At 42.8% G+C, this 27,001-nt stretch overlaps 1 protein-coding gene across 3 annotated transcripts; it reads right to left on the reverse strand.

Annotated features, from left to right (window-relative positions):
* Positions 1-557: 557 nt before the first annotated feature.
* mast3a (microtubule associated serine/threonine kinase 3a) lies at positions 558-26,927 on the reverse strand. 3 transcript variants are annotated; one of them, XM_083991659.1, is made up of 27 exons: positions 26,477-26,927; positions 23,795-23,883; positions 22,864-22,936; positions 20,680-20,700; positions 20,409-20,487; positions 17,096-17,253; positions 13,984-14,059; positions 13,510-13,719; positions 12,091-12,192; positions 11,299-11,431; positions 10,588-10,673; positions 10,197-10,282; positions 9,671-9,879; positions 9,383-9,521; positions 8,537-8,669; positions 8,290-8,455; positions 8,021-8,122; positions 7,269-7,391; positions 6,944-7,056; positions 6,613-6,794; positions 6,314-6,435; positions 6,028-6,216; positions 5,402-5,625; positions 4,946-5,068; positions 4,587-4,723; positions 4,092-4,276; positions 558-3,969 (listed from the first exon to the last, which is right to left on the reverse strand). In XM_083991659.1, the coding sequence occupies exons 1-27, from the start codon at positions 26,560-26,562 to the stop codon at positions 3,104-3,106; spliced, it is 4,212 nt and encodes a 1,403-aa protein (XP_083847785.1). In that variant the 5' UTR covers positions 26,563-26,927; the 3' UTR covers positions 558-3,103. The 3 variants fall into 3 exon arrangements, with proteins under 3 accessions (XP_083847785.1, XP_083847786.1, XP_083847787.1); XM_083991660.1 differs by lacking the exon at positions 20,680-20,700; XM_083991661.1 differs by lacking the exons at positions 13,510-13,719; positions 13,984-14,059; positions 17,096-17,253; ... (3 more) ...; positions 23,795-23,883; positions 26,477-26,927 and adding an exon at positions 12,342-12,420.
* Between the last annotated feature and the right edge of the window lie 74 nt (positions 26,928-27,001).

Raw genomic sequence — 27,001 nt, forward strand, 5'->3', positions numbered from 1 at the left:
GGCCTCGGCCCATGATGGAAATTTGAACCTGACGATGTTAAGCTGTTGAGGCTGTTTTTTTCTCTTCTTCTTCTTCTTCTCCTCTTCTCCCAACCCGGAGACTCCGGTTCATATGAAAGGGCTAAATTGCTCAACCACATGTTAAATCCGTGTCTAATCCCATGTTAGGTTACATAGGGATGAATTCTTATATTAAGTAACAGCCCCCCCTCCCCTCTTTTTTTTTTCTTTTTTTTTTAACACAATCCAAAGTTTAAAGTCCCTCATCACCTAACCACTCATATATATCTAGATCTTACTTCGTGGATGGTTTATTTATTTTCAACAGAGAGATGCAGTAAAAACCTGGATATCATATTTAGCGAGTTTTATATTGAGTATTTCCAGTGTATTGTTATGTGGAATAAATTATTACAGTGTAGTTAAATGTTAAGAGCCAAATTTGATCAATACAGTATAACAAATATTGTGATTTGTTATGGTTTCAAGTATTGTGGAAACTATCCCTGATAATGTTGTATGACGGACAGATGACAAAACACTTTGTAGTCTTGGACTTTCCAGTCCTCCGCAATTCATTTATTTCAAGCACTGTTAAGACAATAGAAAAACAGACAATGTCACACCAGTCTGCACCAGATACCCACATGGTAAGAATTTCACAAAGGCCAGTTTGTCATTGGGTGACAAGGAGGGGGGGTGTCGAGTGGGGAGCAACAACTTCTAACACACAACCACGCTAAAACAAGTGTGGTAAATATATACCGTATGACAGTTGAGCACCCATGTGAAGACATGGAGTTTATCACACACACACACACACACACAGAGGCAAAAAGAGAGATGAGGAGTTCCTTGTGATGCTTAATTTTGATGCGTGGTAAACCGCTGGTATGGACTGATGTTGCTAACCACAGAACAAACTCTGATTTAAAAAAAAAAGTATAACATGAGGATACAACTTCAGGTGAAGAGATACAGATACGACAGTTTGGTGATGATGCAAACATGAAGAAACATTAAATCCTAAGAACATACAAAGATGTATATATTGCATCAGAAATTCAGTGATAAATCCCACACAGACAGAAGTTGTTTTGTTTTTACCTCAAGTACAATGAACAAATGTGTAACTTCTAGTTTAACCTGAACAATCTATAACCATTACTCAAAGCTTATTAATTCCCACATTAGAGTTCCCTCCACTATGTGTGTGAGAACAAAAGACACACTGAACTGGGACTGAAAGCATTTTTGGTGGTTGATCGGAACACTTCCTGAATGAAAATAACAAATTCAAAATGTGAGGATACAAAGTTAAGGAATACATACATGAATACCAATTCCCATATGTTCATATGTCCTCCCTCACTTTAAAGCTCAAATCAGTGATAATTCATGACCCATCCAACGAGATTATTACCTCAAATATAAAATAAAAAAAAGAAACTTCCTCAAATGTGTGAATCGTGTAGAAATTGTATTGGGATGTGAACTATGCACAATCATTTGAGGATGATCACAACAGGAGATTAAGACCAATGCCGCTTAAGTGGCATTACACATTATTCATTCTGAGTCCATCTACCCATACAAGGTCACTTTCAAAAAGATACCACCTACAGCTGCTATAAGGTCCACCATTGTTTATGCAATATACATCAACAGCATAGGTTATTAGTACTGCAACAAGACCGTTTCCCTATCAAAATATACAAAACAAAAAGGAGATCACCTCGACTCATTCCTTCATCCATTCAGGGCTTCTGCTTGAAATATGTCACTCCCTGTCATTCTTTTTTTTCCCCATAATAATTTAACAAAAGAAAAAAAAAACATGATAAGTCCACACACACATATTTGCACTAAAATGTAAACATTCATTCATAATACACTTTTTTTTTTTTTAAACAGCCAATGGAGCCAGTTTTGTGTGTTGCATCCACTGTACAACGTTTGAATCCCACAGAGAAAGAGATCGTCCTGGAGTGTAAATCTAACTGTCTACGGCTACGACAACTTGTGCAAACACTTGAGCTAGACTACGTTTGTTAGGAGCTGGACGGAGGTTTGACTCTACAAGGAATTAGAAGACAGATACAGCAGCCTGGTTTCCAAAGGTAGTCGCAAAGCTTCATCTACGCACCTGTGTTTTGATCAGGTGATGGTTTAAACCGCTGCTAGAGTGCCAGCACTTGCGCTTTTTGAAAATTGTATTTAATTCTTTTACAGGACAAACAGCAAGTGGAGGTAAAGCCCATGCATGCATGAAGCTTTGTTTTATGTACAACTACAGTACCTCTTTTAAATGGTTCCTATGGTTAAACCATGCTTTGGCAACAGCGCTAGACTTTTCTGTTGTTGTTGTTATTTTATCCATTAAAATATTAATACAATGTCTGTGTTCAAGATTGATGAGTCTAAATGTTCACCACCACAAATGAAATGTTACATTTCTTCTGAGGCAGCACAGAACATCTTGTTAAATTTTACAATACATTATATGTTGCAGGAGAGACACTATAGCTTTCTTTCAACGACTCAATCTGAACACAAATCATCACCCAGTTCTAGACAGGCATTGCGGTATATAAAAATGAACCATGGTACGATATTGACCTCCCCTATTCTGCACCTGCTGTAAAACTACTCAGAGTTGTTGCGTCGCTTTTTCTTTTTGTGCAATTCCTGAAATAAGAACAGCTGAAGCATCCAAGGCATTTTTAACAACTAAAAAAACAAGATGAGCATACAAAGTCATAAATAAGTTTCTTCATTTAAAACAAAAAGTATTTACAAAATACATCAGTTACTGGTGCCACAGTGATTTGAGAACCGAGAGAAAAAAAAAAACAAGCAACTAGGAAGTAAACACAGTTTGGCAGTCAGTTATTCTGTTAACAGTGTAGCAGGATGCATATATTACTGAGAAACATCAAGTTGAAATTGTTCTTCCATCTTCTAGCAGTTGCTTATGATGATTCGGGGGACTTGGGTCACAGTTTTCTGGACACAACATGCAAGGCCTTCAAAATGTAAGTACAGTAACAGGTCCAAGACTTCACTTCTCTTTGTTGACCTGTGATCCCTGGCAAAGTGAAAACTAAAACCCTGCTTTGTCTTTTGACTTGGCTTTCTGCTGTGATGTTGTACCCTGTGATCCTCTTCCCTCCAACTTCACGCTGGATTCTGCCTGGGCCGAGTTGAGCCAGGACGCCTTGAATGCCTTCGGCTGCATGACGGGGATCGTAGGGCTGGGTGTCGCCTCTCTCTCCTCCAAGTCATCGAAACACACTTCCTGCACGGCCTCCTGTTTCTTGAAGGAGTCCCTGCGCTCCGACAGAGCCAGCTTCCTCATCACCACCACCTCTTTGGAGTGGTGGTTGCCGCCGCGGTGTTGGGGCGAGACGGTGGAGCGATGGTGCTCGCTGCCTCCGGCGGCTGCGTCCTGGTGGCCTCTCTGCCCTCCGATGTACAACCCCTGACGGCCGTGCTCGCCGACACACACGAACCCGGTGGCCGTGTCCCCATCCATGTCCTCCAGCCCCTCCCCCTCGGACAGAGGCCCCTCCATGGTGTGGCGCCGGGTGCTGTAGGCCTTCCTTTCCGCGTGGTACCCTGTGGTCTTGTCTCCTGTCAGCTTCTCTGCTGATTGGACCCTCTTGAGGAGCGGCGAGCGTGGCGGCTCTGCACTGCGGGGGCGCACAGAATGCCGGGCGATGGTGGGAGGGGACAATGTTTTGCCATGGAAACCCTGTAGGGACTTGGGGTGGCTGAGGAGGCAGGATGGAGAGCACTGGGGGGAGAGAGGCTGAGGGGGTGGGATGCAGGCCAGTGGTGAAGGAGGAATACTGCTGGTGGACTTGCAGCGACCAGCTTTGGTGTAGCGACCCAAAACATGTAGAGAACTGGGGCGGGCCTGTGGTACAGGCGAGTTAGGGGAGCTGGAACAAGGAGAGGAACTCGAATCTACAAGAGACACAACGAGAGAAAGAGAGAGAGATAAAATGTTATTGTTCATTCTGGGGGGGGGGAAACGACAAATACACACAAGGCAATACCTTCGGATGATAAAAAGAGTCCTCTCTTACCTCCGGAGTGGTCAGGGGCAGGAGAGCGACATGGTGTGGAAGGCCCGGGAGAGAGGCTCTGGGTGGGGGAACCAGAGAGGCTGTCACTAGATGACTGGTGGAACCCTGAAGAGAAGCTACGACTGCTCTGCATGGGCGGAGCAGGTGTATGCTTAGACAGCTTCTTCAAGATGCTACGTCGCCTGCTGCAAGAGAAAAACACAGGTGTCAGATGTTTATATCGTTTGTGGCACTTTTCTTTCCTTCACCTCTTTTCAAGCTAACTTACATGGTAAATACATAAAACCTCACGTTGAGCAAAAAAAACTTTGCACCTTAATCCATAGTCCACCTAAAGAACAACTCCTGATCAGTTCAATTATATTTTTTGATAATTGGAGTTTTCATTTTGTGTCATGATGCCAAATGAATTATGTCTTATTAAAGTCAAATATTAAGCTTCACAATGCAGCTGTAAAAGTTAAACAGTAATGTCTTCAGTCTCCCCTCATGTACCTGTCCTGCCCGTCCTTCCTCTTGCTCTTCTTGCTGCGCCGGGCCATCTTGGCCTTGTAGCTTGCCTTTCTGGCAGGGCCCACCTTGATGGAAGTGTTCTCCAGTGCAGTTGTCTGCAAGGTCACCTTATTGCCACTCTGTTTAAAGCAGATTAATACAATTAATATAAACATCTATTGAGGAGAAGAGCCACAGAATGACATGTTATCATTGTCAGAATGTATCCTAAGAGCAAGCTTTTTCCATGCTAAACAGATATGTGGATGTTATCTGTACATGTGTACCTCAATAAATAATACAGTATGTGAACAGGAAATAAAAGTCCAATACGCATTATCCCCATTAACGGGCTCTCTTACCTTGAGCAGGAGCTCGACCACCTCAGTGTGGACGAGTCCCTGGACAGACTCCCCGTTGACGTGAGTGATGAGGTCACCAGCCCTCAGTCCCGCCTCGTGTGCAGGACTGCCCTCCTCAACACACTGTCAACACAAAGACACACAACATCAGATCCACATTACTGGTCAAGCAACCATCTAAAGGGCTGTTATCACTATGGCAATGTTACATCTACTTATTATTAGCAGTTTTTTCAGTTTATTTACTCAAAAATACAAATACAAATTCTAACACATTAATGCACTAGCATGAGCATTAGATAAGTCAAATTCATTCAAAAAAACACAAGAGTTGATTCAATCATTAAGTCTCTATAGCCTTTGACTGTGTGTTGGTAACTACAATCCTACATTTACATATTGAATTTTCCATCCATGATGAACGCCATCAGCTAAACCTGAGATAAGGATACATACCCAGACCATGTGGTGGACAGTGTAGATATCACTGTCTCCCATGTAGACCCGGATAGCTCGCAGTGCAAAGCCGAACCTCTTCCCAGAGCTGTGGATGACCACAGGAGGCCTGAGGCAGCTGATGTTGACGGACAGGTCGCGGCTGGGAGACGAGTCCCTGGACGAGGGGTTGGATGACAGGGACAAGGAAGATTTGGGGCTGGTGGGAGGACCTGCTGAGTCGTCTGGGACAGGAAAGGAAGATGTTTAGAAACATTATCAGCTGAGTACTTATGTGCAGAAACAAATACAAATCGGAAAACTCTTTAGTATTTGATTAATTTACTTCTACTAAGTCGCCACATAATCATCCAATGGGAAGTTGTTCCACTAAGAATGAGTTTGAGAGTGATCATCAGGACAGTGTTGGTATTTATGGTGTCTTGTGCAAATCACACAGGATCAGGCTGTAGAGGGCACTATAAACAAACAAATAGTCTTTGCAAATGTAATCAGATTACATTTGTCCCTCTACAAGACAATTCATTTGAGAAACAACTGAGTTTATACACATTTCAATGTAAGGGACAAGATGGTGGTTCTTTGTATTTTGTATGTAATGTACAGATTGTTATCAACCTGTTTACCTGGGGTGATGATGAGAGAGAGGCCAGAGACAGAGGCAGACTTTGGGACTTTGCCAGCTGGGGCCCTGGGTTTCTCTGGGGTCTCCAGCTGGTGGGCGATACGTCGGGATGCCCCTCTCCTGAACGATGGCCTGGTGCCCGTGCTGTTGCTCCGGAGGCGGATGCGACGCAGGTTGGAAACCATCCCATCTATGACCACGAGGCAAAGAGTGTCAGCAGTGGCGTTGCAAATGCGATATGACGGGCGAGAACGCTAAATAAAAAATATTTTGTCAGTCTGCCTTACCCTCCTCCTCTGCAGCGATGGAGAAGCGAGGCATGATGTCCAGGCTCTGGGTGCTGTTCATCACCAGTGGGCTGGCGCTGCGCTCCGACTGGGAGGAACTGGACGAAGCGCGAGGACGCAGACTGCAAACGGAGACAAAAGATCACGTAGTTCATGAGTATTTCAGGGAAGAGAGGGGGATATTACATTTCCGTCTCACATGTTTCATAAAATATGTGGCTAGCAAAGCAAGGGGGAGGACTGAGTTTATTTCCTCTCGTAATAAGGACATCACTCTCTCTGGCGTGTCATGCTCTCACCTCCCTCTGTGTCCATCTGCCCTCCTGTCTCCACTAGCCAAGTGTTTGTGCCCATCGCCGGGGGAAAGGACTCCCCTGCCCTCCCACCGCTCCTCCTTCTCCTCGCTGTGGCTTCGCTCCGATGACGACAGGCTCTGATTGGATGGTGTGGAGGTGGACAGGTGCTCTGTGCTGCTGTACACCTAGAGGTTAAGCAGAGTGTGGTGAATCATTGCTCTAATTTTGTATAGATGCGCATCTACTAAATAATCACACTCATTTTGTATTCTATATCAGCGTTATTTGCATTAGCTGCAGTATGTCTTTTAATACTATAATAAAGAAGAAATACCTTGTTGAAGCGATGAGCCACGGAGGAGAACTGTCGCAACTCCAAGGAGGATTCATCATCGTTGGTTTCATCGTCTTCATCTGAGCCCAGATGACAGTATCGCTCTGATCGGGCTGCAGAGATCACAATGACAGCGCATTAAAAAAAAATGTAAAATTGGTGGAATTGGTTTTTCCCGAAATTAAATTGCCAAGAGGCATCACTGTGAAATTAGGTTGCCACCCCCCCCGAAGAAAAAAAGTCTAAATATCTGACAGCCTCTTCTGAGGTGTGTCTAGCTTTGTGGGTGCACTGTGTGTGTTTTTTTATGAATAAATCATCATACTGTCAAAATAACTGGTGTCCTCTTCTGTCTCTAGCTGAGGTATAAATTCAGCCTTCTGCCTCAGGAGCCCGTTCCAGTCCAGGCCCAGGAAGAACAGATGCATCTTCACTTCAGTGGTTCCACCTGAAGAGGAAACAAGGCAAATAACTGTCATGTCACATCTGGTTTACAACTATTCCTCGTCCAGGAGTAAGGAGAGGCTCCCCTGGTAACATTAGTAAAATGACTGCAATGTTTTTCTCTAAAGCTATGACTAACTTTCAATCTATTGACTGTTAATCTGACAATTATTTGCTCAATTACTGGTCTGTTGTACAAAATCTGCTGGCAACAAATGTCCTTTTTATTCTGAAGAAAGACTCAGTTTATTAAAGCAGAAGAAAACCAGCCAATTCTCACAATTGAGAACATGAAGTCATCTGATATTCAACATTTCTGCTTGGAAAAATCACTGAAATCATTCAGTTATTCACTCACCACTACAGAATTGGCTTGAACTGCCTGCAGAATAGTTACATCTACTTAAATTACACTGGAGCTGAAAGTGCCACTCAAAGTGCTTTGAAAACTTAACATTTTTCCACAGTAAAATATGTCATCACTGGCAATAAAGGTACCAGTGAGGATAACTTCTGCATGTGCCACCTCTTGGCCAGCAGATGGTCACAGTGCTGTGCAAACGTGGGACCCAGCGGGTTCTAACTGAACGGAGCCTTGTCCGCCCACCCACCGTCAGTCACGCTGCCACCAACCTGTTCCCAGACGCTCCAGAGGACTCTGTCTCAGCAGTCTGGTGATCAGGTCCTGAGCATCAGCTGGCAGAGCATCCTCCCCGTCTGGCCAGATGATGTCATCTGGACAAAGTAGCACATAGCAGCAATTTAGTGACAGGATTTAAATCTGTCGATGCAGAAACTGGAGGTGACAAGTTCATTTCTGAAGGCAAAAATAAACAAGAAGTTTTAACCTGTGCAGAGAAGTTAACAATAACAATGCAACGATAATTGTAAGGATCTCTTACCATTAACCACCTGACCAAAAAGCTGTTCTGGTGTGTCTCCAAAGAAAGGCACACAGCCCACTAGGAACTCATAGAGGATAATTCCCATGGCCCACCAGTCCACAGGCTTTCCATAACCTTGCCTCAGGATCACTTCTGGAGCAATGTACTCTGGAGTCCCACACACCTGTACAGAGGACAACAGATGTCAGTGGATGTCAAACACAACAGAAAGGATGAAGAGGAGACGTGATGAGAAGAGACAAACCTGTTTGTCAATAAACTCTCTGGTGTCTTTCTCAATGTGTCCTTCATACAGGTTGGTGGTCATGTTCATCAGACCAATCTTTGACAGTCCAAAGTCCGTCAGCTTGATGTGTCCCATGGAGGTGATTAACAAACTACAAAGGATGGAAACACAAAGATGTTTAATGTTACATCAAATGCTAAGCCCAAAGATCGTAAATCTCAGATGCAGTGAAAAAAACATTGTTACGCCCCAGCTAGGGGTCTCTGAGGAGCAACGTGAATACGAGACACTCTCTTCCCAGAACTCAAAACAGCCACCATGATTCGAGTGTGAAATAACTCATAATTTATTGTTGTACAAAATAGGTAAGGTAGATATAAGTAAATAAGAGGACTTCAGGGTGGACCCAGGCCAACATAACAAACAAAAGAGGAAACTAACTCAAAATGGCAAGCTGACCTGCAAAGGAAAGAAAAGGAAAGAACATAAACTGCCCTCCCTGGCTAACCACAAAAACAGGAGAAAACTTGCAACTGAAATGGCGGTCCACCCCTACAAAAGAACAACACAACTAAAAGTGGCTGGTTGGGTTGAGGAAAGGAGTCTTCTGCCGTGCTCTGCCCCCCCCCCGCCGACTGCTCAGCTGGAGATAACAGATAACGACGGCAGTCGTAACAAACATCAAAGATTGAAAGACTCAGAAAATTCTGCTCCAACTTCAGAAAGACTGCCAGAGTTTAAAAAAAAAATGATGGCAAGTTTGAAGACGATGAAAGTTTTAAGGAAAACTAGACGCTGCCTGAAAGAGAGAAGGAATGAAAAATGTGTGGGACTATTCCATTTGGTGATTGGCCGGAGACTCACTTGTCAGGTTTGAGGTCTCTGTGTACGATGCCGTAGTTGTGAAGGTACTCCAACGCCAGGACGGTCTCTGCAAAATACATTCGCGCCATGTCCACTGGCAGAGGTCCAATGTTCTTCAATAGGTTTGCGCAATCCCCGCCTATTGAGTGTGAGAAAAGGAGAAAACAAGATTCAATTTGTATTTCATAGTTTCCGAGAGCCCAGTCCCAGTAACGGGAGGACTTAACACATTAATGACTACTACTACTACTACTACTACTACTACTATAACATCCAAACCAAGCCTACCTTCCACGTACTCCATGACCATGCAGAGGTGCCTCCGAGTCTCAAAGGAACAGAACATAGAAACCACAAATGGGTTTTCAGCAAAAGTTAGGATGTCTCGCTCCACAAACACCTGCTGGATCTGATTCCTAAGCATCAGGTTCTGTCGGTTGATCTTCTTCATGGCAAAACGTTGACGGGTTTCCTTGTGGCGCACCAGAAATACAGCCCTGTGAGGGAGGATGAAGGGAAGAAATAAGGAATATTTCAGATCAAACAAACATAGTTAGGAAGTGACAGGTGCGGAAGGGAGGTAATTTGAGAGATTTCCTTGGGGAAAGGATGAGGAAACATCCACATCGCTTAATGCTTCACATCAGTTCAGACTTGAAATAAAACTGCCCACATAAATTTCTCAGCGTAAAGATAAAAGTGCTATGTAAAAAAAAAACATCCTCATTTTGGTTTCTTTTCTGCTTTTATTGGAATGGTGTCCACAAAGAGACCGAGTCAGTCGACTGCAAACAAAGAAGTCTGTCTTACTCACCCATAGGCGCCATTGCTAATGAGCTTGATAGTCTCGAAGTCGCTCTCCAGTGGTTTCCTACGAGGAGGGGTGCAGGCTGCTCGGCTCTGAATCACACACACATCCAAAAGCATAAGGGATGGAAAATAACAGAAACTTAACTGCTGCATTGCTGCTAAAAAGAATGACTACATACACTTCATGACTTCAATGTGATAATGTGAAGGATTTTTGTCTGCTTGTAGAAACAAGTGCTGCATTCATCACTTGAATCTTTATATATCCAATCAACTTCCTCAAATGTTGTTTTGTTCTACAACCTCCACTGCCTTTATGATGTCTTGTCTGTTATCTTGTCACACCCAAAGTCAATTAATGACATCTTGACTTGTCAGTGTCAGTATCGTTCTACCTGTGTGGGTGTCGTCTCTCCGGTGTCATCAGACTCTCTGCTGGCTGATCTGTGGCTCGGGCTCGTCTGCTCCAGATGGACCATCTCTGTAACAGCATCAGACACGCAGATCGATCTCATCTTACATAAGCTCCAGTGATGACAACAAATGTTTATTCAACTGCCTGCAATGGTACTAACTCGCTAATGATGCTTCATGAACAAATTCAGACACCTGTCACTGTATTCACAGCATATTTGTTGGCAGATTTTCTAATGTGAGTCATTTATAATGTGCCATTTCAGTTAAATGATAAATGGCATCGAATCCATTTGAAGGAGGCTCTTCTCAGCAGGATATCTCTGTGGGAAGCAGAGCCAGTAGTTCAGTAGTAAAAGAAGTGGAAATGCTTTGATGTTTTCATCAAATGGAGCAAAGACTGCTTCCCTGGAGCAGAATGCACTCAGCAATGCAACAACTGAGACTGATTTATCTATTTCTAATTGTCTAATTCTACAGATCACAATAGATAGCTGTCTAATACACACTTTAAGAAGAAGAAAATACAACAACATAATAAGGTAATTCTCTAAAAGAAATCATTGAAACAATGATATCTCACTTCTGGCACAAAAACATGTAGTGAAATTCAACTAATAAATAAAAAGAATACATAAAATGGTGCCTAAATAGATGGACTAGACAAATACTAAAACATATAAATAAGTCACCTTCCAGAGGATCCCTGGTGAGGCCGAGTTGGCTGATGATGTATCTGGGAATATCAGTCTTGATGCCGTGGCCCACTTTGGCTTGACCCTCTGCAACTTCCAGACGCTGGTAAAACTCCTCTGGATCAAACTCCTGCAGAGGAAAAATAAAACGTTGTGATTTCATTGCATTTTTGTTCATTACATTACTTGGATTGTTTTTGTTTTTGCAAAAACAAACCAACTTCTAAGAGAGTGCAGGAAAGTGTTAAACAGGAAATAATTCAATAGCAAACTATGCACCAGGAATCAAACAGGAAACACATGTTGCAACATCTGGAACACCATTTTTCTAGTATGATTCAATAAAGTAAACAAGATCATGTGTACCATGCAAAATGAATGTTATTGCAACAAACATCATGATAGGCAAGGTAAGGCTGAAGAAAGCGCAGTATGTTTGTCTTGGATAATTGGAACAACTAACTGGGGCAAATAACTGGGCTAATTTTAAAGCAGTGAAACTTGAATAATCAGCTACCGCCCATATCAAAGTATCAACAAGAACTACAACTGAGAACAAGCCTTACTCAAACTGTCAAACTTGCTCTTGGCTTACTCCAACGCCAACTCTGTAATTATTACTGCAAAAACCACCAATCATTACTACAACATATCATCAACGTATGTTAGTCACCTGTCTTACCTGCACTTGAGGGAGCACAGCGTGTGTTAATGCTCTAAGCTGATAAACATAATGTTGATATTACCCTCTCACATATAACCCCTACTTTGTCTACAAATGATTCTTACCAGACACTCCAGGAGTCGGGCAGGCCTGGAAATGATGATGAGAATCTTCTTGACCAGTTTGGTGATGATGGGCACCTCCTCGCTCTCTGAACGCTCATATGCCTGATCAGGAAAAGTACAAAGGATGATGGATTGTTACTGTAACTTAATCCAATTGGCACATAACCATTAGGCAGCACAGCTCACCCACGGAGGCTGTCTGCACTTTGCTCCGGCTGACAGTATTTTTAGCATCCGTTTTATCTTCTTACATTATCTGTTGTTGATTCAAGGAACTGTGGCTGGCGTTTAGACATATTGTGCCGATGGTTGTTTCTGCTCGGTGCCTTGTCAGATTAATAAATAGTTGAAAACACTAGTGAGTACACTTTTATTAACTCTCATTGTCTCCATATCTTAGTCAATAGCCGTTTTCCCACTAAAATTAGTGGGTCGACGTGGGTTTTTTAAACGCGGGTCGACCCGCTAACAATCGGCATTTGGCCCCTTTCCCATTGACCAAAATGAGCCGAGTCTGCCCAGTGGGAAAGGGGTATAGCATTGCCTTGCCTTGGTCAAACAGCAGGTTCCCAATGTGAGCTGCAAAGGTCGTGGAAGACTGATGTCAGTCAAAGATCAGGTTTATCAGATGATAATCTGTAACTGGCTCCATGTCAAACCTGTTTAGATTTTATGGTTCCACTCTGAGACAGTGCCTATAAATCCAGAGAACTCATAAGCTCTGAGGCAAATTAAAACATTTTAACATGTGACCATGAGGGACTATTTGCTTAAAATAAACTGTTTCTTAGATGGGAAATTATTTCTGAGCCAAGACGAAACATAATTACAGAAGTGTGGTTTAGTGGAAATTATAGACAAAAAAATAGCTATCCCAGTTGAACCCTATAGTAAACGGCTCTACTAGGATACTGGATGAAAACAGAAAAAGAACTGGATTGGTTGTGGCGACTGTAGCACTGCTATCAATGAACTCAACTTACTTAATGTTAAATTATCCAATTTTCTGAGTTAACAGAGAAAAGTCACTCTCAGTCTCAGTCTGCAGCCGAAGCAGTAATCTATTTTACAGGAGGCAGCATTTGCTGCAGTAAAATTGTTGGTGGAAACGTTACATAATAAATCATTACATAATCAAACGCTATACCACCACACAGATCTATGAAGCAGTACAAAATGACAATGCCATTACTTGCCAATGAACTAGAACCAGTCAAACATGCAATTTCAATTCAATGTTCCCGGTGCAGCTACAGATGAGCATGCAATGTTCCAGAGGACGGTCGGTGCTATTGAAATCCACTACTACCAAATTAGAAGGAATAAACTTGGCTCAATAACTATGAATAGAACAGAGTGAACAGAATTATGAGTATGTTTTGTAAAAGTGAGATGCAAAACATTTATTGAGACACCCACCTCATGCAGCAACTTCTCCAGCTTCTCCTGTAGCTCCACAAAGTACCTGGAGGTGACCAGGCCTTTCTGGGACTTGTCCAGACAGTCTCTGGCGAGCTCCACCAGCTGGTGCTGAATGAATCCAAGCACACCATCGGCCAGGGGCAGAGCAGTGCCTGGGGAACACTCTGCAATGATGTCAAGCAGCCGACCCTCCATCTGGGCTGTCGCCTGGGAAACAACCAAGATGGAAGACTTCATTTAAAACGCTGACAGCAGTATTGTAGTAACAATTTCTCTAAATCCCATTGGTGAGTGGTTTATGTTTTTGACTTTGCCATGAGCAAAATCTCCTGTCCTGGTTTCCAAGTGTAAAATAAAAACACCCAGTGCAGACATTTGTAGATCTTCATTTTATATCTAAAAGATGCTTGCTAAATACAGATCAGAGAGAGAGGGGGCAAGAAAAAAATGCCAGAATAGCACAGACTATACCTTGGGAAAGCGTTCTTTGTAGACATGATTCATCATGACAATCTCATTGTCAAATGTTCCACAGGTCCGCCCAGGGCTGGATGAGCAGAGGCGAATGAGAGGAACAGAAAAACAGATCAGAAATTCTATGCAACGATGAATACCATAAAATATTTCTGCAGTGATGGATGCTAAATTCGAATCATGTATCAATAAGGGATGTCATTTGTATACCGATCAGGGGATTGAGTGATAATAGAAGGAGGAGACTCATATTAGAGAGGCATGTTGCAAGTCAAGTAACTGGTTATCTAAAATCAACAGTAATACACTGTAGCTGTGAAATAGTGTTAATCATAAAAATTCTGTTATAGCTACGCAACATCCATGAATTTCTTAGGTGTAAATTACAACCGAAAGTGTTTATTGCCACCCCGAGTCGTAAACACAGCATGTTTGAAAACGACACTGATGTGATTCAGATCAGGTTCTCATCTGCAGTATCCATGACCACATCTGTTGTGTGCACAGGGCTTCAGTTACGAGAGGGCTCCTTTTAAACTGTCCATACACATTACAAATCAATGAACTGTCATCGCAAATGGTAAAAATAACAACTGTGTGTGCCCCTATACATCACATACTACAAATAACAATATCAACATGTGACAAGTACTTTACTATTTCTGGGTAACCACAACAGTTGCACATGCAGTGAGGTTTTACTTGAGGGCATTAGCAGCCATTAACCCCTTGAGAAATATTTGAAGGGCGATAAGAAATGCTTTACACACCCTCTGGAGCTATTTTGGAGCAACATGGAATCTTGTCAGTCATCAATTTCTATAGTCAATACATGCTGGAAAACTTATAAGTGTTTTAACAACATTATAAAAGTCAATTACATTAATTTACTAAGCTACACGGTCCAACAGTTTAGCAGAGGGGGTTTCTCTCTGGTGTAATTGTTACAGCTTGTGGAATCTCATGTTTGATCTGTGACCAACCAATTAGCCAGCCAGCACATTAACAAACCACCTGAAAGGAAATAATTATTTGCTGGGTGTATAAATAGCTTAGTTGTGCATAACTTAGTGTAATTCAAATTAAAAAAGTTAATAGGCACACATTATCATAGAAATCTGAATGTGACTATATAGATATTCATTAAAAAAAAAATCTAAGTTAATGTAGAAACATCTATGTTGATTAGTCAATCATAATGATGTAATGACTGTAACCTGTTCCGTTTAGATAAGAAACCAACACTTCTGCATATCTGTAAGAGTAGACGTATCTAGAGCATCCAGAAGCTTCTCTGTATGGCTCATTATAGACTCTATCTGCGTGTGTGTGTGTGTGTTATTTGTGTGTTTAGAGCATGTGTGAATGAGTGGCAAAGGCACGAACACGCCACTGAAAAAACAACCACATCAAGATGAGCCCAACACCCTCTGCAACCTTTCATAAAAGACTCCAGCAACCTCACAACCGTCCACCACCAGAGCTATTTACAGGGCCCGTTTGATGAGGAAATGCTCAATTCTAATCCAGCGAAGAACCAGTAACCAGCACGCAGGCTTTTTACAGAACCACATTAAATAATTATTCCACCATATTCAAATCCTCCAAGCCACTGTTTCAATATTTATAATCATACATGAAAGTTGCCAGGGAACATTAGGCCTACTTTTGTCAATCCAAGGCCAAGCACCAATCTTACCAAATGGTACATTACTTATTCATGTTTCTATTTACAGCTCTGCTAATAAGTAGCACACTGACGCTAACTGCAGGCTGTTTTAGTTGACGCAGTGCTGTTTTAGTCTCTCATAAAATGATTTTTTCACCTCTGGAGGTGGTAAGTTTTATATGCACTGAGCAGCTAGCATTTAATTAGCAGAGAAGAATTTTCCAATGGCAGTGCAGGGTCACACTGCAGTTATTGTTTAGATATATACCTGAACTGAGCCAAATCAATGACAAGTGAATGTTTGCTCATGAGAAAATTCACACATAGAATTGACACAGGAGAAACTTTGTTTATGAAAGAAAATGCAAATGGTAGGAATTACTTTTTTTTAACCTTTCATCATCATTGTATTGTTAACGCAACATGCTTAAATTATTTGTTTGAACTAGAAAGGCTAGCTTTTCTAACTAGCTAATGTTACTAACCCAAGTAACACAATAGTGTTTGACTGCATTTTAGCCACATTAGCAGTAGCAACTAAGTGTGGGGTTTGATGTTTTATTTTTCCTTTGCGCAGCTCCTGACCTACTGTATGTTCAGTGTTCATCAAGACCACATTTTTAAAAAGAGGAAATTATGTTACAGTGCAATTACACAACTTTAAACCTTGCTATGATATATGCAATACATTAAAGCAGATATCAGCTTCACGGCCGTTTCGGCTAATGCTGCGTTCAAGGCAGGCTTTTGAAACCGTAAGTTACAGCTTCAAGTCACAACTACGACTTGGTAGCGTTCCAGGTAACCCGTAGCTCGTGTTTTTACCATCCTGTTGTCTGTGAAAGTTCCCTATAACGGCCACTCGTAACTTCCGACCCGTGAACTCGTACCAGATCGAACTGGTATGACTTCACAGGAAGGAAAAACACAAAGTACGAGTTTCTTTGAACGCACCATGAGTTAGCAGCCCCCGCCCTTGTCAGGCATCAATTGGTCCTCGTGCTACGTCACCACATTCACGCGCATCCCTTGGCTGCACACACAGCCCTTCATGCCGTTCTCTCTCCTCATTGGATAACACTTGTATCCCACAAGGAAAATTTTCTCCTCGGGTTACAGCAGAGCAGAGTGACGGAGAGACTCGTGTTTAGGCTGAAATACTTCATGTAAGTGATTGCTGACGGAAAATAGGACTATTTAGGACTTATATTAACAAAAACATTCCACTGATATCTGCTTTAAGTAATTCATTTTCAAAAATTGATGAGCCTAAACTAAAACCTTAGGCAGGAGAGTTGTGGCTTCCACCTACTCAAATCAAACTAATCTAATCTATCAGATCATCTGTTCTTTGGGCGCCATACTGTGTTACGGAAATGTTTGTGACAAAAGCAAACAGTGCATACAGTAACTGTGATCGGTGTAGTCACTGTAAGTTACCTGAGACTACGTGAGCGGAGTCTGACAGGGGGCGAGGCGTGTGCTCCTTCTTCATCCGCCACACTCTCCGTACTCCGGAAATGTTTGAACAGGAAGTGGAGATCATCTTGTGTGGGCTGGAAGGGCAACTGGTGCAGTAACTCCTGGGAAGAAGAGGACTGAGATGGAAAAGTCCACAGGGGAGAGAGAGGGAGAGTGGGAAGGAAGAAGGAGAATTAATATGAAATATGTGATAAACACAGACAACTGGTGAATGATCAAACACTGCTTATTTCCCATTTTTGTCTGCATTTATTTTCACATTTGTATCTGTGTCAGGTTTTGCTTCTGCAGCTTTGATGATATAACATCCTGTCTTGAAAAGGTTTCCTCTGATAAGAGAGGCGCACCACTGTTCTCTCAGATTCACTCATTATCCTGTTAATACTCTGAGTCTTAAAGGCTCTCATGTTCCAGTATAGATCTGAATTAGATGTAGCACTCAACAAGGTCATGCTGAAAAAGACTGCAGTAAAGTAAAACATCATGAATCTATTTTTACTTTTAAAAAAAGGGACTTGGTGAGATTTTGTGTTCTGGTCCCCCGAAGCAGGACTTTTGTCTTTCCTGCTGCAGCATGCCCTGCAGAGGGGACCGACCGACAGCTGTTGCGTTGGCCATGCATGCATTTGATTTCTCTTTCCAAGCCAAAATGTGTAACATGCAGCCTGGAATTTATGAGAATAACTCCCATCTGGCTGGGGCCTTGTGTTTCGCTAGAGGAAGCACAAATGAGAAAAGGCTAACAGAGGGAAAAAGTGAAAGGACAACAGAGAGAAAAAGAAACAGAAAGAAAGCATGGAGCAAGAACGAGACAGAGAATAAGTGGTAAAAGGGGAAGGGGAAGGGGGGGGGTGGCAAGATACCCTGAGGAGGAAACTAGAGACATGTCAGGACTGGGCGAGAGCAGTATAAAGACCTCACTGACAGCGAGCCTGAAAGGGGCATTGTGTGAGGAAGGCTGACCTCACCGTCTCCAAGCCATGTGGTCGACCGTACAAAATTACAGTCGTGACAGAGGAGCTGGGCATTGTTTTTCTACCACCGACTGCAGCTCCAGTTAGGGCTTTGAAGGCAAAATCTCAAGATAATCACCACAGAAACCCTCAACAAATAACTAATGGGTGTAGCTGGGCAACTCGTTTCCCTTTTCCCCAAAGAGGAGCCCAGTCTCTTCTCATGTGTGATGTCACACAGGGAAAAGAAACCATGCATTTCAACAAGGTCTGTGTTATTTTAGCGATTAGACTTGTTATCCCTGTACTTTCCCCTCAGTCTAAAGGGACTGAAGGGAAATCACTCAATCATTTTGGTATGAAGTCATTTATTTAATAAGGATGGTCGCATGGTAAAATATTAACTTTACTGTGAGCCTTCACAACTTTTAAATCTTTTTAGCTCCAACTAAAGGTATTTTTGAATTTAACCACCACATATCTTCATTTCCACATACATACACATTTTGTGCATCATTAATCATTCTTGGTTCATTCCAGGAAAAGTCTGGGAAAGGCATCTGAGGATTCATTCCCATTTCCTCTCTGCAGTGGAAAGCATGATGAAAAGGCCGATGATTGAGGGGTGCATCATCACTGGATGTATCCTGTCATGGCTGAGTCATTAAAGGATTCAACATCCAGTTCCAGTCAGCTGTTTTGTGTAAATCAACTGCTGCCGACACTATGGTTTGTCAGACAGTCGTATTTTCCATCTGCTCCTCTGTGCTACAAGGTTCATGTTAGGTAACACTCCATTGAAAATCTTTTGTAAATAAAACTGTCACCACCTGTACTTGAAAAATTTCACGGTTTGTTTCCCAGAAGGGGGGGCTGCGGTCAGCTGAGATTCATGGGTGATTCAGACAGAAACTAGTTTTCAGGGCAGAATGAAAGTATGAAACTTTTCAAATCACTCCTGCAGCATAATCCACTTTGTCATCCGCTGGATCATCAGCAATATGAGGCACTTGTATTTATGCCAGAACACATACTCTACACCCCGTTTCTGTCAGAAGCCTCACATCACAGATGACCCCGTCGAGATTGCGATCCAGGCCTTAAACAGCCTGCAGCGGTGCAGAGATACTCCTCCTCACTGAAGTTTTTGAGGCTCACCCGTCCAACCAATCAGAGAAGGCCAAAGCCAGACATGGAAGCTCACAGCTGCCGATCAATATGTGAACACACGTTTGATCTACTCCTCTTCATACACCTTGGCTTCTAGCTGGTATTAGCTGCTGGAAGACATTCATGCCTGACAGGCTAGCAAGATCCTGCGCTTGCTGAGACAGCGAATACAGCAAAGATGTAGGTGGTGGTGGGGGTGGGTGGAGCGTAAGAGAACAGAGAGACGGAGGAGGGTGTGTGGAGTGAATCAACTTTGCTTCCAAGTCTTATGCCAGCGGTTGCTTGATTTCCAAAATTTGCATATTGTAGCTTAACGGACAGATGTCGCATTTCTAAAACCTGGATATGCAAATAAAAATGCAGGGAAAAACTCACCAATGTCACCAGTCGTCTTAACAAGTTCATGGATAATAACTGATAACTTAACCGGAATTAAAGTGCAGAAATAGTGGAAATATTGTGGAGCAACAAAACAACACTTGTAACAAAGAAGAATGCCAACAAATATATTGCCCCTGTGCATACTGGGAGGGCTCCCAAAACACCTACTTCAAGTAACATAATAAGCACTCGGCACTTAATCTCAGTCTCAACTCTATTCATATTGGCATCAAGCCAAATGTAAAGAATAGAGCCTCGTTGTGTATGTGTAAAGATCCTTACAAACTCCTCACAGTGCATTTTAATTCTACAGGGGGTGAGAGACTGTAAGTGAAGCACCGCCTTAGAATTGCTTTAGTTTATAAATATGGTCCCTGTCCTTCACCTTGAGTTGTACAGTACGTACTTTCACTCTTTATCTAACGTGGTCCAGATGCAGAGCACTTTTCTAAAACGATTCACTCAAAAGGTGGTCTAATATAAATCAACCACCATTTACGGGCGATTTGTTTTCTTTGTCAGATCAGTAACATCATGGTATTTACACTTCATTCTGTCAGCACTGCGAGTTAACAAGACACCACACTGTAAACTAATTGATACAGTAAGTTTAAGTAACACAGGAAGCTGAATGCTCCCATGGCACCGGTCTGGAGAGATGCTGAATACGTAAGAGAGGAAAGAGAGACAGGCATTACAGAGAATGGTGGTTACAGGGAGACAAGAGATGAGGGAGACACCGATACATGAGAACAGACTCAGCTTACAGATACTGATGAACTGGGTGCATTGGTGCAGTATCCAGACGAGGGAACCGACGCCACGGACCACCTTCGCCCATCCGCTCTGCAGAGACAAAACAGTGAGACACCCTGCTCAGCGGTTGCTTTCTATTGTGCAGAAATCCTATATGTCCTGATGACTCACTCGGATCTTCAGTTTCAGCTATTCATATCTGGAAATCTCATTCTAACAAAAACAAACAAAAAAATCTTTGCATGCAAGTTTGATGCATGGGAGAGTTTGTCATTTTCTTACCTTTCAGTGCGGGCCAGTTGGCTTCACAAATGTAAAAGGAGGAAGACATATATGGGGAAGGAAACAGAGAGATACAGAGAGGAAGAGGGGCAGGGTAAGATGCAAAGTAAGACAGAAAAACACAGTGTTTAATTACAGTGACGGAGTAAGTCTGGCCGTCAGTCACAGTCCTGGATTTTTTTTTTCTGTCACACAACTCTGAGCCAGTGGCGGTCTGCTGCTGCTCCTGCTGCTGCACCTGCCAAGCTGCTATCAAACAGCAGCACTGACACCCACAGACACGTAGCTTGTGACTCATTACACACACACAAACAAAATAAGCCCCTACACAGTGCAGACACATGAAACATCCAGCTAGACCACCAGTAGACATAGAAAACCTCAACCTTTATGTGTTAAATTTCCACTTGTAACAGTGGCCCTATTGCCGTTGCCCTTCTACTTTTCCATCCAATATGGCACTCTGGGGATGTGGCCCAGTTTCTTTCACTGATTCAATCTGTGGTGACAAGGATGGTCAAATGTTTTCTCACAGTAACCAGCTCTTGGGGACATATAGCTAAATCAGAGGTGACACAATGAAATTGGATGGTTCTGCTCTGAGATCTGTGGATCAGTGAGACATGTATATTTCCCTCATCTGGGCTCTATCGGATAGCTTGTTGTATTACGGCGCATCAAGGGTAAAGAGGATAGAGGTTAAGATTAAAAACAGGGTTTTAAATCGATGTTGGAATCAATGCCTGTGGTGGAAACGAGAAAAAACTATCGTCGGCCAAAGTGTTGGCAATCTTCATTCCCCAAGGTTAAAAAAAGCATCTTTTAATGGTGAAGAGGGAGCTGCAACTGAACATTTATGCCTCACCCTTGGGAGAGATCCTGACCACATTATTTTCCTTCATTTGCATTAAATTACTTTTTTTTATTATTATTATTATTCTTTGCATGGACGCCAGATATTGTGTGCCTGGCTATTCCATGTTTACATGAAGAAATAATTGCACAAGCAGCAGGGCGATACAGCTTGTGTGAATAACAAATAAACCCAGTGGAGTTCTCAAAAGTGCAGTCACAGCATCTGTCTGCACACTGGCAGCTTAAAAAGTCTCAATAAATTTAGATGAGTCATGCAGGCCGTGTGCTCGGCAATTCTATCAGGAGGCATCCCTTCTCCATCCCTGCGCTTATGGTGCAGTATGCTATACTGCACTGTGACTGCAACATTAAAGGCTAATTCATACATGATAGTTCAGATGAGCACACATACGTTTCAAGTACATTCATTGAGATAGAAGCAGCATATTCATGAGGCGTCTGTGTATGTCTGTGTACTTGTGACTATGTCCTTCACAATTAGCCGACACGCTGCTGTTTTTATCCAGTGATCTTTCTGCTTGCAGGTTGACAACACACCATTTTCCTTCTGCTACCTGACCGGGATGCCAGCAGCTATCGACTGTTCCTCTGAATCACAGTGAATCTATAGGGCGTTGCGAGCAGCGTGGTGAGAGGACAAGCTCGGCAACTTTCCCTCCATAATCACAGGAGTCCTGACTAATGAGTGTATGCAATGACTTGCCGCCTTAATTGGCCTGACAAATGCCAAGATGCATGTCCAGCTAGTGGCCCTGGGGCCTTTCAGCTGGTTGGACTTGCTTGTCCATTGCCTCATTTTCACTACAAGGGCGAAAGGGAACAAGCCAAGGCATGTCTATTATTAAGGCACCTCAACCTACTTCCAAAAAATGTAAAAAAAAAAAAAAAAAATGTAAAAAAATTTAAAAAAAATCTTTATTTAGTTATTTTTGTGCCTTCATTCAAATGGATAAGTTTAAAATAAGAGAACAAAGTCTTGGTCTGTTTAAGTTCTTATTTCTGCTTGGATAGTCAAGCTTTTTCCCTGCTAGGGAAAAAGCTTTACTATCTCTTACTCTCAGTACAGATTCTGGTTGCTACTGTTGAAGAGGTTATTAGTGGCAATCTATTTCTTCTGGCATTTATTTCTCATGTTTTGAAGTGCAGCTGTATGCAGTTTTTTTTTTATTTAATTTCTGAATTATACAAAAGTTTTATTCATTTCCTAGTTTATACATTGGCTTCGGGAAAGTACTTCTGTAGTAATCTGGCTGAGTTTAAATTCCTCAGACCAAACCCATATTAAAAAGAATTGGAGTTAATTCTCACCTGCGGGCAAACTGGAAGTTGGCAGAGGTGCTAGCAGAGACATTTCTGGGGCTTTCTGATGGGCTGCTGCCAGCTGAAGAAACAGAAACACAAACAAGCTGTGAAGAACTTTAAAATGATCAGAAACTGTAACAAACTATGAATATGGCTGCTTGTGTCTTGAATCATTTGACTGGTTGCACTGTTGTTTTACATGACCACCCTCTTTCACTTCAGCCTGAAGCTATCAGTCTTAATTACAGTAACATACCCATAATGGAGAATAACTAGACCTCTCCCAGGCCTAATGAAAGAATCTCAGTTTCAGGAGACAGGAGGGAGTGCTGTTGTTGATCACACCACGCTACATAACTTCTTCTGCGAGTGCGTAGCAATCTCAGATGTTAGTATAGGTTCTGCCAGGTCTTCTGGGCAAACCACACTACATAAAAGGGTCACTAAGGGGTTTTCATGTCAAAGTCACACCCTTAATCACATTTTTTTTAAATGGATGAGAAAGCATCAGAGAATGAATGACTTTCCCTATCAGGCAGCTGGATCGAGGAATGAATAGCCAGGAGGAAGCTACATGAAAAACATCATCATGTGGAGGAAAACCATTGAGCCTTATGCACTATACTGTGGGCACATTATAATCCAACAGCAATTAAAAACTTACTGAGCACCAGAGGGAAGGCAGTGCCAGTCTTGTGACATACAGGATCAAAACAAACACAAGGCTGAAGGCAAAACGCAATTTCTCCTCCTGTCACAGATGGAGCCATTCACCTCATCGGACTGACCTCATTCACCCCGTTTTAGAGATGTGATCATGTCTGTGTACGGTGTAGCCTAACGACCAATGAACATCATCCTCTCTGATCGCCAAACAATATCACGCACTACTGTAAGCCCGACAGGCACGCAACAGAAAACAACACACAACAAGTACCTGTGGCAAGCGGGAGAGGTGAGAGCGGTCGTGAGAGCGTGGGCGACGGGGTCCCGACCGCCAAACTCCTTCTCTTGTTGTTACGGGAACTGTGTGGAATGGAAAACAAACAGAAGAGGTTAAAAAAAACTGCTTATGCAATGCAATTACAAACACAATCACCCAGAGGCACATGCTGTGTATCAGTCTTTTATCAGTGCAGTAAACATCACCTAAAGTTGTTGATTGCACAAAAGGAAAACACTGATAACTGTGGCAACGGTAATGTTGTGTGTGCATACATTTATACACAACAATGGAAAGACCAAAGATAATATAAGTAATAAGGATAAATTACGTGCCTCGGTATTACATGACAAGTATCAGTGATGATACAATGATGTCTAGTGTATCTGCAGCAATTTCCATGTGAGAATATGGGAAACATCTGGAGGAATAATTGCCTTGAGTGCTGGATCCTATAAAACAGCCTTGGCTAGTTATTACACAACTATTCTGAGAAATAAGGGGCCATATGACTCCTGTGACATAACTGTGCAGGTCATAGTATAACGTCTGTAAAATTACAGATCCATTTACATGGATGAACACAGTCTTTATCCAAGCATAGACAACACAAACTGATCCATACGTCAGATAATCAATGAGCAGATTGTTTTTCCACAGCACTGACTCAAAGGTTCAGCAGTTGATGGAACGTTGGACACATGCTCTTCCTTTATAATACATCGGCTCTGCCTAAGATGAACATGTCAAAGCTCATGACACACAATGTTGATTAAGACGGTGTCAAAAGAGGAGCTGGTTCAGATCTGCAGTTATTTTTGAGGCTGGTTACTTGTGTTGTTTTGAGCAAGTCGTGGTTTCAACCTCCAACCACCGTTCCTCATTGTTACCCGACAACTTTTTACGTCAACATAAAACCAGTCGGTCTTCTTAGCTCTTTTAAAAGCAAAACCTTCCCCTTGAAACATCACATATCGAAGTAGTGACTGGCAGCCTAATGGCTGATGTATTATACTAAGTAGCTTTTTTTTTGGACAGTGACTCACCCACATAGATGCCAGTGTAATTATGATGCAGTTAGTCCCAATAATATTGTGTCTACTTCCTTGTTTGTATATACAGTATATGGCACATCCAGGCCCCAGTACACCTATGGTTTAATTCAGAATAAACTGGAGCGCTTCTTTAGGAAAAACCAAACAAAGCTGGGTGTAATCCCATCATGCTCTTTGTTTCATCCCAGTGATGTCGATGTGATCTCCCTTTCTCCCTGGCAGTGACCTAAAATAATTGAGGGCCTGAGATGACAACAGAGCCTGACATTTCTGGGTCGGTGCTGAGGCAGATTCACATAGTATATGGCCCCCAACCTATACGGTGGCAGTGACAGCAACAAGAGAAAGAGAGGCTGTAAGTGCTCGACTTTGGCTTTAGTCTAGGACACAGCTTCAAGCTCCGTAAGACACCATTGAGTGCACACCATTTTATTCTTATCAGAAAATAAACAGACCCTTTTCACACTATAGAGCCTGGGCAAAAGAGGCCTTAAAGTATCACTGTGTCACACCATGATCACGTGTGAGCTTTATCAACAGTTAGCAGTGATAAGGCTGCTCATATTTTGAAACTAACAATAGTGTTTTGTAGAGTGTGTTGCAGCCAGGCAAGTAGCATGGTGAATATAGACCACTGAGATGCAGGCCTGGCTGGCCTGCCAGTTTCATTTCTGCTGGTGGTAAAAGGGGATGCATTTATCCACTGTGCTCCCTTCCAAACTAGACCGTGTTTAATAGGTTTACATGGCTGATGCATGATCCCAAGCTATGGAAAAAAAAAAGTGGAAAGATGGAAAACACTGAGGTTTTTTTCCAGTCCAAACTCAGCTGCAGTCATTGCCACTGATAGCAGCTATAACAGATGCTTTGTATACTAGGGCCAATGCAAACCAGTTCATTATGGAAAAATTAGGATTATGACAAACACAATACCAGTGTCATTAAATGTGATAAGGTCATTCAATGAGTAGGCTACCAAAGGCACACCGAGTCCTTGCAGGACATGAAATGCAAATGCTACTGCTCCACTTATGTGTGTGTTGGCTGATGACTTTTTATCTCGCAGATAAAAGCATAATCCTAATACTACTGTGCCACTAACCACATCAGTGTATCGATCGCCACCAGGACTTAGTGTCGTTTTATGCGACAGCTGGCAGCAGACAATGCAGTCTGCCCACAGTCACATACACATACACTCCACAATGGCCACGTTTCTCCGTCGGAAACAAAAACTAGGGCGGATGTGGCAGACACACACACACATACACAGAGAGAGACAGTAATGTACTGTAGGGTATCGCAGACACCACAGTGACATTATCAATCAAAGCTGTACGCTGATAATGTTACCAAGCACGGCGGTGGGGAGGGGGAGATGCGTTTACGTGCTGCGAATCAAACAGCTCGACAGAAACGTTCAACAAATTGGTGTTTGTCAGACAGTGAAGGGCTCAGCTCTGCGGGGAGCTGATGACAACCACAGGCTGAGCAGACGGGCACGGTTTCAGTCAGGAATGGGCCTTTTTTTGTCTGTAGGTAGCCTACATACAGGAAAAAAATACTAGCAAAACGGGCTGTGTTGTTTTGTGGTTGCTGGGTTTTTTTTTTTTTTTTTTACCTTTTTGAACGTTTCATCATGGCCCCGGTCACAAAACTAGTTTTGTAGCTCGGCAACACGGTCCAATAGTAGTTTTGGTCAGACATGTTGGTCGGTGGTTGTGATAAAGCCAATCCAGGCAGTAAAACAAGAGGAGAAATGTCCTTGGGTTAATGCGGGAGCATCGTGTTACAGCCTCTCCGGTGGCGGTGGAGTGGTGGTCGGTGCTGCTGGAGGTGATCTAGGCCAGTACGCAGTGTCCGACGGCACAAACTCCATTCAGCTCCGGTACAAACTGACCCCAGACCCGCGGCACGACAGCTCTGAAGCACCAACCGACTGTAACGGCCATGTCCGCCCTGCTGCCCCGTCTCCGTATCACCACCGGGGCTTCAGACACAGCCCGTCCGCCCCAGAATGCGACATTATCGAGAGATACCTCCACCGAGACACCAAAGAGTGATACAAACTTTCCAGCAACAGCAGCACCGTGCGTCCGCTGCACCGCGCAGCCGCGTCAGCTCGCGCCGGAGGGAGGCGGGACTA

Source organism: Trachurus trachurus, assembly GCF_905171665.1.
Source record: "Trachurus trachurus genome assembly, chromosome: 17".
Classification (NCBI taxonomy): Eukaryota; Metazoa; Chordata; class Actinopteri; order Carangiformes; family Carangidae; genus Trachurus; species Trachurus trachurus.

Excerpts from the sequence above, each read along its gene's own strand:
- mast3a (XM_083991659.1), bottom strand. The coding sequence starts at position 26,562 with ATGTCTGACCAAAACTACTATTGGACCGTGTTGCCGAGCTACAAAACT. Across the intron at positions 14,060-17,095 it reads CTCCGCTCACGTAGTCTCAG|CCCTGGGCGGACCTGTGGAA; the intron begins GTAACTTACAGT and ends CTGCTCATCCAG. Across the intron at positions 7,057-7,268 it reads GGACACCAGTTATTTTGACA|CCCGATCAGAGCGATACTGT; the intron begins GTATGATGATTT and ends TGATCTCTGCAG.